Source organism: Oncorhynchus keta, chromosome 6 (genome assembly GCF_023373465.1).
Source record: "Oncorhynchus keta strain PuntledgeMale-10-30-2019 chromosome 6, Oket_V2, whole genome shotgun sequence".
Classification (NCBI taxonomy): Eukaryota; Metazoa; Chordata; class Actinopteri; order Salmoniformes; family Salmonidae; genus Oncorhynchus; species Oncorhynchus keta.
This window is the reverse complement of record NC_068426.1, coordinates 29,052,334-29,068,332: the sequence shown is the minus strand read 5'-3', so window position 1 is coordinate 29,068,332 and position 15,999 is coordinate 29,052,334. Positions and strand designations below refer to the sequence as shown.

At 45.0% G+C, this 15,999-nt stretch overlaps 1 protein-coding gene across 10 annotated transcripts in view; it reads left to right on the top strand.

Annotated features, from left to right (window-relative positions):
* The window catches only part of LOC118385358 (RIMS-binding protein 2-like), a 118,398-nt gene extending 102,634 nt beyond the window's left edge, over positions 1 to 15,764 (top strand). For 8 of the 10 annotated variants that reach the window (XM_052521290.1, XM_052521287.1, XM_052521289.1 and 5 more), the window contains 11 exons: positions 5,286 to 6,092; positions 6,201 to 6,356; positions 6,515 to 6,661; positions 6,991 to 7,096; positions 7,534 to 7,665; positions 8,895 to 9,064; positions 9,252 to 9,429; positions 9,743 to 9,843; positions 9,954 to 10,025; positions 10,276 to 10,413; positions 13,416 to 15,764. In XM_052521290.1, the coding sequence (XP_052377250.1) occupies positions 5,286 to 6,092; positions 6,201 to 6,356; positions 6,515 to 6,661; positions 6,991 to 7,096; positions 7,534 to 7,665; positions 8,895 to 9,064; positions 9,252 to 9,429; positions 9,743 to 9,843; positions 9,954 to 10,025; positions 10,276 to 10,413; positions 13,416 to 13,613 (2,205 nt within the window). In that variant the 3' untranslated portion in view covers positions 13,614 to 15,764. The remainder of the gene's footprint in view (positions 1 to 5,285; positions 6,093 to 6,200; positions 6,357 to 6,514; positions 6,662 to 6,990; positions 7,097 to 7,533; positions 7,666 to 8,894; positions 9,065 to 9,251; positions 9,430 to 9,742; positions 9,844 to 9,953; positions 10,026 to 10,275; positions 10,414 to 13,415) is intronic. The other 2 variants (XM_052521295.1, XM_052521291.1) reach the window with 1 other exon arrangement.
* The last annotated feature ends 235 nt before the right edge of the window (positions 15,765 to 15,999 follow it).

Genomic DNA, 15,999 nt, shown 5'->3' with positions numbered 1-15,999 from the left:
CTGCACTAAAGGACAGAGGGCACTAAAGGACAGAGGGTGAGTGGGGGAGTGGGTGGTTGAGAGAGTCTGCACTAAAGGACAGAGGGTGAGTGGGGAGTGGGTGGTTAAGAGTCTGACAGGAGGGTGAGTGGGGAGTGGGTGGTTGAGAGAGTCTGCACTAAAGGACAGAGTGGGGGTGAGTAAAGGACAGAGGGTGAGTGGGGGAGTGGGTGGTTGAGAGAGTCTGCACTAAAGGACAGAGAGAGTGCACTAAAGGACAGAGGGTGAGTGGGGGAGTGGGTGGTTGAGAGAGTCTGCACTAAAGGACAGAGGGTGAGTGGGGGAGTGGGTGGTTGAGAGAGTCTGCACTAAAGGACAGAGGGTGAGTGGGGAGTGGGTGGTTGAGAGAGTCTGCACTAAAGGACAGAGGGTGAGTGGTGGGAGTGGGTGGTTGAGAGAGTCTGCACTAAAGGACAGAGGGTGAGTGGGGGAGTGGGTGGTTGAGAGAGTCTGCACTAAAGGACAGAGGGTGAGAGTGGGTGGTTGGGTGAGTGGGAGTGGGTGGTTGAGAGAGTCTGCACTAAAGGACAGAGTGGGGGTGAGTCTGTGAGGGAGTGGGTGGTTGAGAGAGTCTGCACTAAAGGACAGAGGGTGAGTGGGGGAGTGGGTGGTTGAGAGAGTCTGCACTAAAGGACAGAGGGTGAGTGGGGGAGTGGGTGGTTGAGAGAGTCTGCACTAAAGGACAGAGGGTGAGTGGGGGAGTGGGTGGTTGAGAGAGTCTGCACTAAAGGACAGAGGGTGAGTGGGGGAGTGGGTGGTTGAGAGAGTCTGCACTAAAGGACAGAGGGTGAGTGGGGGAGTGGGTGGTTGAGAGAGTCTGCACTAAAGGACAGAGGGTGAGTGGGGAGTGGGTGGTTGAGAGAGTGTGCACTAAAGGACAGAGGGTGAGTGGGGGAGTGGGTGGGTGGTTGAGAGAGTCTGCACTAAAGGACAGAGGGTGAGTGGGGGAGTGGGTGGTTGAGAGAGTCTGCACTAAAGGACAGAGGGTGAGTGGGGGAGTGGGTGGTTGAGAGAGTCTGCACTAAAGGACAGAGGGTGAGTGGGGGAGTGGGTGGTTGAGAGAGTCTGCACTAAAGGGGACAGAGTGGGGGTTGAGTCTGTAAAGGACAGGGTGAGTGGGGAGGGTGGTTGAGAGAGTCTGCACTAAAGGACAGAGGGTGAGTGAGGGGGAGTGGGTGGTTGAGAGAGTCTGCACTAAAGGACAGAGGGTGAGTGGGGAGTGGGGGAGTGGGTGGTTGAGGGAGTGGGAGTGTGCACTAAAGGACAGAGGGTGAGTGGGGGAGTGGGTGGTTGAGAGAGTGTGCACTAAAGGACAGAGGGTGAGTGGGGGAGTGGGTGGTGGTTGAGTGGGTGGAGAGTCTGCACTAAAGGACAGAGGGTGAGTGGGGAGTGGGTGGTTGAGAGAGTCTGCACTAAAGGACAGAGGGTGAGTGGGGGAGTGGGTGGTTGAGAGAGTCTGCACTAAAGGACAGAGGGGAGTGGGGGAGTGGGTGGTTGAGAGAGTCTGCACTAAAGGACAGAGGGTGGGGGAGTGGGTGGTTGAGAGAGTCTGTAAAGGACAGAGGGGGTGGTGGGTGGTTGAGAGTCTGCACTAAAGGACAGAGTGGTTGAGAGAGTCTGCACTAAAGGACAGAGGGTGAGTGGGGAGTGGGTGGTTGAGAGAGTCTGCACTAAAGGACAGAGGGTGAGTGAGTGGGGAGTGGGTGGTTGAGAGAGTCTGCACTAAAGGACAGAGGGGAGTGGGGGAGTGGGTGGTTGAGAGAGTCTGCACTAAAGGACAGAGAGGGTGAGTAAAGGACAGGGGGAGTGGGTGGTTGAGAGAGTCAGAGGGTGAGTGGGGGAGTGGGTGGTTGAGAGAGTTGCACTAAAGGACAGAGGGGGAGGGGGAGTGGGTGGTTGAGAGAGTCTGCACTAAAGGACAGAGGGGAGTGGGGGAGTGGGTGGTTGAGAGAGTCTTCACTAAAGAGGCACAGAGGGTGAGTGGGGGAGTGGGTGGTTAAAGGACAGAGGGTGAGTGGGGAGTGGGTGGTTGAGAGAGTGTGCACTAAAGGACAGAGGGTGAGTGGTGGAGTGGGTGGTTGAGAGAGTGTTCACTGAAGGTCAGAGGGTGAGTGAGGGAGTGTGCATTAAATGTCAGTGGGTGAGTGAAGGAGTGGGTGAGTATGTGCACAAAGTGAATAATTACGCTTTGAATGGTATAGCAATACACCTCGTCACTCCAAATATACAGGCATCCTTCCTAACTCAGGTGCCGGAGAGGAAGGAAACCGCTCAGGGATGTCACCATGAGGCGAATGGTGTCTTTAAGTAGTTACAAAGTTTAATGGCTGTGACAGGAAAAACCTGAGTATGGTTTAACAACATTGTAGTTACTCCACAATACTAATGTAAATGGCAGAATGATAAGGAAAAAACCTGTACAGAATAAAGATATTCCAAAACATGCATCCTGTTTGTAATAAAAAAAAATATTCTGATTGGCTGGGCCCGGCTCCCAAGTGGATAGGCCTATGTCCACCCATGGCAGCGCTCCTTCCCAGCAGTCGTGAAGTTCAGAGATTAGGGCCTAACAAATTGATTTAAATTGACTGATTTCCTTATTGTAACTGTAACTCAGTAACATCTTTGAAATTGTTGCATGTTGCATTTATATTTTTGTTCGGTATATACAACAATGTGGGTGTTATTTTACCTGTTTTTATTGCCAGCTTGAGTTACCTGGGGTGACAGAGTTCCATGTAGTCAAGGCTCTATTTAATACTGTCCGTTTCCCAGGCTCTGTTCTGGACCGGGGGACTGTGAAGGGACCTCTGGTTGCATGTCGTGTGTGGTACTCATGAGTATCCAACCGGTGGGCCAACTGCTTGAACAGACAGTTCAGTACCGTTCAGTACCTCGCACCAACACTTCGCACAAAGACCAATAGTGATGCAGTCAATCTCTCCTCAACTTTGAGCCGGGAGAGATTGACATGCGTGCCACTGACATTCACCCTCCATGTACACATCTATGTGCATTACATTCTGCTCTGTTCTGGACCAACGGCAATTCTCCAAAGTTCTTATTTGCCACACATGACCACACAACTGAGAAGTAGTGCAGGGGAGACAACCTGCCTGGTTGATTTAGATGTCAAGAAAGCAGAGCAACGTCTTATCATGGACTGACTTCTTCCCATTGAGTCTTTATGTTTTGACAATGACAGCTTGCTATCAAGGGTTTACAGCCAGCAGTTTAGTCTCCTCAATTAATTGCCACATTATTCAGTAATAGATCTAGACTACGGGGCTGTAGTGGAGCAGGTTTGAGAGCTTCAAGTTCCTTGGTGTCCACATCAACAACAAACTATAATGGTCCAAACACACCAAGACAGTCATGAAGAGGGCACGACAAAACATATTCCCCCTCAGGAGTGATAAGATTTGGCATGAGTCCTCAGATCCTCGAAAGGTTCTACAGCTGCTCGGCTTCCAACCGCAAGGCTCTACAGAGGGTAGTGCGTACGGCCCAGTACATCACTGGGGCCAAGCTTCCTGCCATCCAGGACCTCTATACCAGGCGGTTTCAGAGGAAGGCCCTAAAAATTGTCAAAGACTCCAGCCACCCTAGTCATAGACTGTTCTCTCTGCTACCGCACGGCAAGCGGTACCGGAGCGCCAAGTCTAGGTCCAACGGGCTTCTTAACAGCTTCTACCCCCAAGCCATAAGACTCCTGAACAGCTAATCAAAGGGCTACCCAGACCTCTCTTTTACTCTGCTGCTAGTCTTTGTTTATTATCTATGCATAGTCACTTTAACTCTATCTACATGTGCATATTACCTCAATTAGCTCGACTAACCGGTGCCCCGCACATTGACTCTGTACCGGTACCCCCTGTACAGTATATATATATATTATTTTCTACTTTTCACAAATAATTTGTTTTACAGTTCTTTTTATTAAAACTGCATTGTTGGTTACTTGAAAATGGCTGTCTAGTAATCAACAACCAACTTGACAGAGCTTGAAGAGTTTTAAAAAGAATAATGGGCAAAAATTGTACCATCCAGGTGTGCAAAGCTCTTATAGATTTACCCCCAAAAGACTCACAGCTGTAATCGCTGCAAAAGATGATTCTAACATGTAGTGACTCAGGGGGTTGAATACTTATCTAATGAAGATATACTGTATTATATTATTTTCCTTTAGTCTTTAAGAAAAAGTTTCAATTTTCTTCCATTTTGACATTGGAGTAGATGGTAAAATTGTGGAATGTAGAAAAAGTCAAGGTGTGTGAATCATTTCTGAAGGAACATATAAACGTAACATGTAATGTTTTGGTTCCATGTTTCATGAGCTGACATTTTCCATACGCACAAAATGCATATTTTTCAAAAATGTTCTGCACAAATTTGTTTACATCCCTGTTAGTGAGCATTTGTCCTTTGCCAAGATAATCCATCCACCTGACAGGTGTGGCATATCAAGAAGCTGATTAAATAGTATGATCATTACACAGGTGCCCCTTGTGCTGGGGACAATAAAATGGACATGAGCAGTTTTGTCACACAACACAATGCCACAGATGTCTCAAGTTTTGAAGGAGTGTGCAATTGCCATGCTGACTGCAGGAATGTCTGTTGCTGTTGTTAATTTCTCTACCATATGCTGCCTCCAACGTCGTTTTTGAGAATTTGGCAGGACAACCAAACGTGTAACCATGCCAGCCCAGGACCTCCATATCCGGCTTCTTCACCTGCAGGATCGGGGGTGGATGGGGTGGTGGTTCTGAGGAGTATTTCTGTCTGTAAAAAAAAACACTTTTCTGGGGAAAACCTCATTCGGCTTCCAATTGTGTGGGCTTAAAGCCCCCAAGGCCCACCCATGCTGCATCCCTTCCCAGTCATGTGAAAACCATAAATTAGGGCCTAATGAATTAATTTCAATTGACTGATTTCCTTATATGAACTTTAACTCAGTAAAATCTTTGAAATAGTTGCATGTTGTGTTTATATTTTTGTTCAGGATACATGGGCCTGTGAAAACCCTAGAAAGCACTCTCTCTCCCTGTGCTGGTGAACATAAATATTGACATCCTCCCTTTGTAGACTTGCAAAGGGTCTGTGTTAGTTAAACTGTGTCTATAGTAGTGGACTTTGCTCTGAATTTAAGAGCAATAGAGGTGAAAGCAGTTGAAAGGAATGCAACAATTAATTAAATGTCAACTGTCTCCAACCCGAGTTATGTGTGTTGTGCTTCCTGTTAGATAGCGGAGGTGTTGTACCCCCTGGCTGACTATGTAACAGTGGAGCTGAACAGGATCCAGTGTCTGGAGGCCAGGGAGGTCATCGTCAGGACATTGTCAGCACAGGGAGAGTCCCAGGACTCCCAAGTCGCCCCCATTCCAAACAACCTACTGGTGCCTCTTCCTCACAATGCCCCCCTGTCCCCTCCGCACCTACACGCAGGGCCCCCTCCACCTCACCCCCATGCCCCCCCACCCCACCTCCAGTCACCTCACCTCCCCCACCCCCAACTACCCATGCCTCACCCCCAGCCTCTCTCACCCCTGCCTCACAGACAACCCCTCCCTAACCACCCTCCTCACCCTCAACCCCAGACACACCTCCAACCCCTGCAACCTCATCCTGTCTCCCAGCCCCAGACTCACCAACAGCCTCACCCCCCTCACCCTGGTGGTCCTCCACAGCCACTGCACCTCCAGCCTCACCCACCTCACCCAATGCCCCAGCACCGCCTACCCCTGCTGCCTCATCCCCCCCCTCAGCTCCACCAGAGACCAGTTAGTGCCAGAGACCTGAAACCGAAAGAGCAGGTGGCTCACCATGGGGGAATCCCCAGCCAGCCCTGGGACCCTACCTGCTCCCCCTCCGGCCAGCCTCCTCCTACCCCCATGCATGGACACACCCTGGAGGCTCCCCCCTCTGCTAACCTGCGCTCGCCCTCCCCCCAGAGGATCCTGCCCCAGCCCAGGGGCACCCCCATCCCAGACCAAATGGCCAAAGCCATCGCCCGCAAGGCAGCACAGAGGGTGGCTGCAGAGAGTGGCAGAGTGAGTCATTCATACATAAAGTCAATCAATGATACCCTGGTTAGAGCTCTAGTCTGATAATTTTTCTGTTGAATTAAATTACACATATCTTCCTATTGGTTGGGTTAGATGGAGAGGAGAGTCATCTACAATGAGCAGTGTCAGGCCTTCCACCAACAGAACTCAGACGAGGAGGAGGAGGATGAGGAAGGGTATGGTCGAAGCCGCAGGAAACAGGGGGCCTCAGTGGATGAGTTTCTCAGAGGGTCCGAGCTGGGCAGGCCGGTAAAGACACAGAATAAAAAGGATCGAACATACTCGCATCTCCGTAATTTTTTGCAGATGCTGTATTTCTTGGTATGATTTCACACCTTTTGTGTGTGCGTGTGTATATGTGTTTGCGTGTGTGTGTTTGCGTATGTGTGTGTGTGTGTGTGTGTCAGGCCCACTACAGCCACAGTGAGGAGTACCACAGTGACAGCAGCCGGGGCTCTGACCTTTCTGACATCATGGAGGAGGATGAGGAGGAGCTCTACTCTGAGATGCAGCTGGAGGAGGGACGACGACGCAACTCCCACAATGCACTCAAGGTAGGAATAACAAAGCTCCTCAACGCTCAACATTGAAATGTTACATTTCAAGTTTGGTTCTAATTACCACTCGGACAATGGAAACAAGCAAACATGCAAACCCCTTTATTACTGTTGGATAATATGGCACGTGTCGAGCCATGTGTCTACAGTAGGACACTTTACATACATATATTATTATTATATTATTATTATTTATATTTTTGCTTTACTCTATCTCGTTTGATTGATTGACCTTCACATTCTTTTATTTGGTCAATTTTTGCACGGTTGTCATTTTTGCTAGTTGTCGGGAACATTAAACACTGTTTTTGTGGGATCTTTTTAAGATTGGGAACACCCTCTCTGGGGGTCGGCTGGATCGGGAGACGGGGAGAAGAATGCCCCGAGACGGTCCACAGCCCCAGAGACGCCCTCTCATGGTGCCCTCCATTGGTCAGTAGGGTTACATGAACACAGAGAGGACTCTGGGTATTGTAGTCTTTTTGTGCTTTGATGTTCTCCATGCCCTAATAGATATTCTGCTTTCTGTTTTAATCCTCCATGAGCTCCTCGGTTTCTACAGATCACCTCTGTGTCTTTGAACCATGTTCATGCCTTCCCAGTGCTGACAGCTTACTTATAGAGATCAATCAACACAGATTATCAGCTACTAGAAAGTTCCCTGGATTCTAGGGTGACAGTGGACACAGACACATTTATCAAATTTCAATGAATATTCCAATTATAAAAAACTGCTTTTGATTTCTCTGTTTATGGCCAGCGATATGTTAGGATTATCAAGGTTATAACGGGAAGAGACCTTAGAACGAACCAACCAATGAGTGACCTCCGCGCTTTAACCACCACCATCTGATTGGTGTTTCCTGTAGAGATAACCACAGAGAGTAACAGTGATGGGAACCTCTCATCCGTCACGGAGGATGTTTACTATGGCAGTGTAGCACGGCACAGGACATGGTCGTCCCGCCGACACCCCACGGGCTCCAAGCCTTCCTATAATGGTACGTGCAGTGGTTTCTCCCTCGCTCCTCCGCCAAAGCAGTGCCAAAAGCCACCAGTGCTTAGTGGGGAGAACAGTAGTGACATCAACGAGTGGCTTAACATGCCTCAGAACGCCTAGCATGATCCACTGCACTGCACCAAAATGGCGGCTTACTGAGCCACACTGGGCCCATGTTGGCCACCCAATGTTGCGGATTGGAATGACTGCTGCTCAGAGAATGCTTCTCCCCTCCCTCCCTTGCACTGAACTCCATCAGATGCCTGCTAAACCCCTCTCCCTCTCAATCTAACCACCCCACCACACTTTTACTGGGGTTACTATGCATGACTGGGTGGGAGGAGTCATAGTTGCTGAAGACAGTTATATAGCAACACAGTTATACAGCAATGCTGTCTTTTCTAAGCAAACTCAATGACTGTTACAGAAAGTTCTAGTGAAAATGCATTTTTACATCTTACATAGAGACAAACTCATTTGTTTGTTTGGGATTTCATATGTTTACTTTGCTAATGGCCTGGTCTTATTTTATCGTTTCTAATAAAGGGGTCAACTGAAGGACCGACACCGACGTGTCTTTGGACAAACTGTAGGCCCAGCGTACTTTAGAGGAGCCTAACACCATAGTCAGATCACTACCTCAGTGTTCAATAGTATGCATGCTTAACTCAGTCTTGTGGTCGATGTGCTCGTGTCTGTGTGCGTGTTGCTGTGTGTCATAGTGTTTTTGTCTATGGTGTCTACCATGTTCTTGTAACCCATCACATCCGGCATGCTATCCAACCTCCATCCATGTGTAACTGTAAAGTATGTAACGCCTGATAACGTCATAAGCTCACATGTGGTGTCAGATGGATGTACATAACATGATATACTTTGTGCTGATAATGGGACCAATTGATGGATTGACCACAGAATTCTGCTAGCATGCTACAAAATTAAGTGTTGGTTTAACGAAGCAAGCTCAATCCATTATGTGGTAGTGCATGTTCACCTAAATGGTTTGGCTCTCTCACTTGTCAAACACTTGTAAACAACACACCTGTATATGCCATGCACAATAGCATGCGTAACTTGCCTCACTACCACTCACTAGTGTTACTGAGTTGCCAAACTCATGCTATATAAATCTATGATTAATGTAATTTAATTTCAGAGTAACATAAAGCCATAGACTGTCACCCCATGAGATCCAGGTGGATGTGTTCTTCTCTCTCTCCCGTGTTTAAGAGGGATACAGGGACCGGGAACGCCGCTCCCCTCCTAACTACGATGAATCGGAACCAGAGGAATCGTTCCGGATCTTTGTGGCTCTGTTTGACTACGATCCCCTGTCCATGTCTCCCAACCCGGACGCAGCAGATGAGGAACTGCCCTTCAAAGAGGGCCAGATCATTAGGGTGGGTGTCACACACAGGGCTAGGCCATACGTTTTGAGATATTGTGCTTGTGTTTGAAAACATTGAGGTACAACATAAAACAGCATTGAAAAGATGATTTTCTTTCCCTCTCTTTGTCTCTTTTGTTGCACTTTCTCTCACTCTTTTCTTCTCTCTCTCTCACTCTCTCTCTCTCTGTCTGTTCCAGGTATATGGTGATAAGGACACAGATGGTTTCTACCGAGGGGAGATCAGGGGAGGCAGGATGGGGCTCTTGCCCTGCAACATGGTGTCAGAGATCAGGGCTGAGGACGAGGAGACCATGGACCAGCTCATCAAGCAGGGCTTCCTCCCGCTCAACACACCAGTGGATAAAGTAGGAATAGGTAACCACAGAACTAGAATGAGTAGAACAGACATCCTCATTCAAGTCAATGATTCCATAATAGGTGGACTGGCAGCCATTTTGACTGTACCCATGTATTCTTTTTCAAGGGGTGTGTTCGTAAATTGTCTCCAGTGTGTCAGAGTGTGCTCTGGGTTGTTTGTAAATTCAGAGCATTTCACTCTCGGAGTAGATAGGAATTTACGAACTCACCCTAGGTAACACACTGGGCAGGGCACACGTATCTCTCTGTGACTCTACACACATCTGTCACTATATCAACTCCTGGAGTGACCTCTTGTTTCCTCTCACAGGGCAGGACAGACGAGGCTTCCGCCAGCACCAGGCCACCAGGAGGATGGTGGCCCTCTACGACTATGACCCCAGAGAGAGCTCCCCCAATGTGGACGTGGAGGTATTGCCACACAAACACACAAAACACACAGACAAACATACTGACACTGCACATGTAACCAGATAGACAGACATTGTAAGGGTGTTAATGACATTTTTGTTTCTTGATAGGCTGAGCTGACCTTCTGTGCTGGTGACATCATCTCTGTATTTGGAGAGATTGATGAAGACGGGTTCTACTATGTGAGTTTGCCTCTTTTCTTGGTTCCATGATGTGACTAACCTGTTTTATTACATAGGGCCATTCACAAGTTGTTAAAGTCAGGGATGTTTCAGTTACTCATTTTTTAAAAGAAATGCCATTGAATGAACCTGGTTCATACACATATTATGTCCTTTTGCCCAGGAGAGGGCTCTTTCCCTGACCGCCAGAGTTCAGTGGGTCTAGCCATGGTTCTCATCCCCACTGCCCCCTCCTCTCCTCTCTCTGCAGGGTGAAATCAATGGCCACCGCGGCCTCGTTCCCTCTAATTTTCTAGAAGAAGTGCCTGACGACGTGGAGGTGTACCTGACGGACACTCCGTCTCGCTATGCCCAGGACGAGCCCGCCAACCGGGCCGAGGCCAAAAGGGTACATCGCCGCTCTCAGCGCTAGGCCCTCTGTCCATCCATCCTCCGTCTCTCTTGATTTACGTCTCGCTTTCTCCACTTGCCGTCTGTGTTCTGTGTGTGTGTGTTGTCCGTGTTTGACAGTGACAGTGGTGAATATACAAACCTTACCCCCCCGCCTGGTGAAAGGGACAAACACAGTCATACCTTCTGATTGTTAGAAAGGAAGAAGCGAAGGCCAAAGTGGACAGAGAAATAGAACACTTGACCTATGTCAGTACGGGGCAGGTGATATTCACATAGCAGTGACAAAGGACAGTGGATATTTGAAAAAGGTTTAAGTCATTAATTGGGTACCCTCTTTGCACTGAAACACAAAACCAAACGCTGGATATTGTGTCTATTAATAGTGCTTTATGAACACATCTGAAGAGTTCCTGATTTCTATCAGTTGTTCTCCAATGGAAGTAAAGGATTTGAGTAAAATGTAGGGGTTGATAATATAGCAAAGCATGCCTTTTCAAAAATAAACTTGATACCTTTTATATAATAGTAGACTTTATTGGCCCGACTGCTGTATTTCCTGGGAGAGGCTTTGTTTCTTTTTGTATACTGCACACACTTAAAATATATATATATTTTTCAGGTCTTGATGAAATTGGATAGATATGCCATGTTTAATCTAAACCAGATGAAATAACAGCCACAGTGAGACATCCATACTGTAATGGTACAATGGAACAATAAAATCAGAAATTGGATATGAATAATTTTCATTCGCGACCTGTGTTCGTGTGTATTGTAGTATTTTTTTTATTTTTTTTCCTCATAGTTGTCGTGTGGGTTGTACTGAAATGATGATGTCACCACATCTGATTTCCTTTTTCCTCACCTGCTTGGCAAATACAAACAGAAGAAGATTGTTCATTTCACGTCATAAAATCTGCCTCGTACAGTAAGTGAGCAACTAGAGATACCAGCCTGACAGATCTAATGCTGGGAATTGTGATTATTACACCTGTGTTAAATGGTTTATTTGTAGCCAGTAAACATTCTGCTTACACATTCACAGGTGTATAGCAACATGGTCATTCATCATGCTTGCACATTAAAGTATTACATACCAGTTGGTGTAATGAGGAAAGTGTTTCCTCTTTTCAGTGTAACCAGAATGTTTATTTGCAGCATAAATTAGACATTGTTGCAAAGTTGTTTTTTGTAACACTTTTTTTTGAAGTGATTTAATGCCTGCAAAGTAGTGGACTACTACCACTCTCTGAGATAGTGCTCTATTTTGCAAGCTCCAAAGTTTCCTATATCTGTAGTCATTGATAAACCATTTACTAATGGGAACTGCAAATCCCCATTTGTTTCAAAGTTATGATTCCTCTTTAACTTTGAGATACCATTTTAAAGGTCCTAGGTGAACTGTATGGTAGCATGTTTGGTTGCCAGCCCAGTGCATTAGACAAGAGGGATGGTATCTACAGTTGTGTCCCTGAGTGTTGTAAATTACTCTGTGTCCCCCTCATGATCGGTGACCTATCAGAAGCTGTGGTATTGTGATGTTGTGTTCTGTTCTGTTTTCACTAGTTACCACAGCCACATGGTCAAAATGGGCTATAACGTAAAAATTCTGGAAGACAAAAATGTGCTTTTTGGTATTAGGGTTAGGCATAAGGTTAGCAGTGGGGTTAAGTTTAGGTTTAAATTCAGATTTCAAGAAGACACATTGTAGAAATAAGTGGGGTTTTATGGCTTTGTGGATGTGGTAACTAGTAACGACCTGTTTGATGGCTCAGTGTTTGTTTGTATAAAACCTCACCAGCCCCACCAACGTCTTCAGTCCCCCATCAACAGAGGGACAGGAGTCTAAAAGGAATAGTTTAAATAACAGTCCAAAAGCAATACCTGATTCATAACCTCTTTTATAAACGTCTTTGTTTCTTCTCTCTTGTTTTTAAACCAGAGGTGTAAGTACAGTACAGTACAATCACACAGTTTTGACATGCTGAATAATTTCACTCCATAGGTGAAAAACGTTATTGAGCTGGTTTCCTGGATATATTCAGCCTGGTCCTAAACTTAAAACGTATTTCAATGGAGAATTGTCATTGACCATGCCTTTCAGACCAGGACTAGGCTAAATCTGTGTCTGGGAAATCAGCCCATATATATTTGAAATGAGCAATTCCACAAGAAAGGAATTACGCTGAGATTCAGATATTTTCACTTTAAAATGTATACCAAACAAAAAACATTGATTTCAAAGTTTAATAAACAATATAATTATATGCACAAGGACCACTTAACAACTTCCACATAAAATGTTACAAAAACACATTTAAAGAAAGAACTGTGCAGATACAAAGTTTGGTAACAGAATAAAACTGAGGGATTCTTTTTTTATTTTTATGTAAAATTGTTCAAAGTAATCATTGTGCATAGAGTTGCATGGTTTGTTAAACTTTGAAGTCAGTGGTTTGCGTTTGGCATACATTTTAAAGTGAAAAAATTGGAGTCTTAGCATAATTACGTTATCGTGGAATTGCCCAAACATTAATGTTACGTATGTATTTGACACACATTTTAGTGGAAAACCGACAGTAAGTATAATGATCTGTAATGGCATTGTTGTATTTTCTTCCTATGACTTTATACAGAGTTATGTATGCATACTTGTGTATGTTGATAGCTATTGTTGAGAAGTCTCAAGGTCAACACGCATATCAAAGTCAAGTATCGTTGGAATTGTAATTAGACTCTAGAAATTGATATTTTGGCATATCAACCCTTCATTCTATTTCTATGGCTGGGAAACTTTCAGTAATGATCTACTTGAGCACTGAGTCTTTTAATGTCCCATTGGATTTATAGTGTGACAGTGGGGTGATAGTGTTATTGAAGGACACAGTGCTGACTGTGTGTCCTAGTCCTACCTCAGACAGAGAAAGGGTAAGGGTAAGGACAACTACTTGCTTTGTAATGCCCTGCCCCTACACCCACCATGGCATCTCTCTTCAGGTAGCCATGGATACCACAGAGAGTACGGCCCCGCCTGTCCGAGCAGCGTCCCCCACAGTGCGTCCCCTGTGTCCTCCAGGCACCATGCGGCCCATCAGCCCCGCCAGGGGCCCCAGGGACCCCCGGGACAACAAAAAGAAAAAGGGACTGCTTTCCAAGGGGAAGAAACTGCTCAAGAGACTCTCTCCGGTAAAATAAACTGTCCCCAGCTGACCCCAGAAAAGATGCTTGGGCCCAGTATTGTAAATTGCATACAGTACACACAATCAAATCAGCCGAATCTACAGCACACAACTACAATGGCTACGTGTTCGTATGTATTACAGGACAATATATGTGAGCCTAATCTAATATAGTCAGTGATACAACATTCATGTTCTAGTGATGAATACACATATTTACGTACATATACTCAGTGCCAAATTCAATGAGAACTTTGCTCACATACTGTATAACTGTGATATATTTGAGGTGGAAGAAAAAATAGGAGTATAAACTAGGACTTTCATTACATTTTACCACTGTTTTCTTTAATCAAATGGTTATTAAGGGACTTTGGAAATCAGGACAATGCTGATAATGCATTTGTGTGCATTTGTTGTAGGGTAACAACAGAGTAGCCTATTCTTTTTTGTTACAACCCGAGCTGGTTTCCATGGCAATTGTGCCAATATAAGGTCTCTAAGATACATGGCGTGGCAAAAACAAGTTGTTGTGATAGTCAGATGTCAATACTAGGAGACAGACCATACTCCTGGAACACTAGAGCAACAACTCAACGACACTGTTATTGATGGCATTCTGTCAGTAATGCTGGCTGCTAACACAGAGGCTTTATTCAGTGCAATATATCACAGACAGGAGGGTGACAAATGGTTGAATCACTCACAGAACCTAGAAGTCTGCAGGGTGGTTGGCCACAGAGCATTACAGCAAGGAGAGGAGGCTACATTGGGTAAGACGTTTGAACCATCTCAGTGGCCTTTATGAAAACAATATGAGCATGACATTCCTCGTTTTCTATGGTTGAACAAGGTTGTTTTTAAACTAACACTAGTCTGCCAAGAACCCCTGCTGCATCTCTGCAGCTTCGTTTGATCAAAAAAAAGACGGTTATAAATAACCTTCTGTGTTTGCCTTTCAATTGCACAAAGGGGTATGTTTTGTCTGATGAATGGAAAAGCATTGTTGTGTGTGTGGGTGTAGGTGTAGGCTGTGTGTGTGCTCAGTGTGCATTCATGTCTGTGTGTTCTTTTTTTTTTCCCAAAAAGAGGACACGTGGTTAAAAGTCATGTGATCTTAGTGGTGTGCCGCTAACTACATTGCCGGTGTAATGTTCAGTAATGTTCAGTTCTGAGGGTTGTGTTACCCACTCAGCCATTTCAGTAAAAATGTCTAGGTGTGTGCCCTCAAGATTCTGCACCGTTTACTTGTTTACACTCTTATAGACCTATTGGCAAGAGAAAGGGAGTGATGACCTACATACTGTACCTACAACCTCTAAACCAGTAGTTGTGGCTTATGGGCTAAATGAGGGCTAAATAAAGGATGCATCCAGCTGATTGTCATTTACTGGGGAGGCTGTTATAGCCGCTAGACAAACATTGTCCTGTATTTTTGACAGCTTTTAAAGCCCTATATTAACCCATTTTCATAACCCATGATCCCATTCTGTAAGAGTTTTAGCATCACTACAGTTGCTGTACAGCGAGCATTTGATGTGCATAATCATCAGGGACAATATGTCAATCCATGAGTCACAATGAAATATGTTATATTGCGATTGACAGTGAAAACTAGTCAGAGAGAGACCTATCAGACATGCCCATCAGCTAAGATATTTATGGCAAGTGTAATATCCCGCTGTATAATGATTACAGGGATCTTCTATCTTTATTAAAAAATAGAAAATCTAACGATGGATTGCCAAAAAGGAATGTATGAAGTGTTGAGCAGGCAAAATAGTTTATATTTTATTATGCGTCCAAAGTTATGCATTATGTTATGCATCCATTTGTTAAAAGGTGTTCAAGTCATAATACCAAATCATTCATTTGTGAATGCGTGTATGTCTTCGTTGTTGCATTTTTGTACTTTTTCCATTAGTCGATCATTTCTAAATGTTTATACTTGATTTTCAGACTGCCTTTTTAGTGCTTTAAGATTTATTCTTACTGTAAACATTGGAAGCATTCTCCATGGTGTCCTCAAGATAAGATGTTTAAGTCTGTGGTTATGTGCTTGCTCTGTGAATCAAAGAGAAAAAGAAAACGATCATTTATGGTGATCAAATATTGTGTGCATGTGCAAAATTTTTTAAATAAAAAATACATTTGATATTTTGTAGAACATCTGTGTTTGGATTACTTTCATGTATTGCTGATTCTTTTATTTTTCCCAGTGTCCTATTCATGTAATTACTCACGCATGTCGCAATTAATTAAAACTAATAACATCATTAAAAGTGGATTTTTTTTAAAATCTCTGGCATAGTCTACCAGAGATTAAAGGGGAAACCTACTGAAGGGATCAGCTTTACTGCCTACAATTACACTTTTCATCCTATGGATGGCAGCAGTGATCT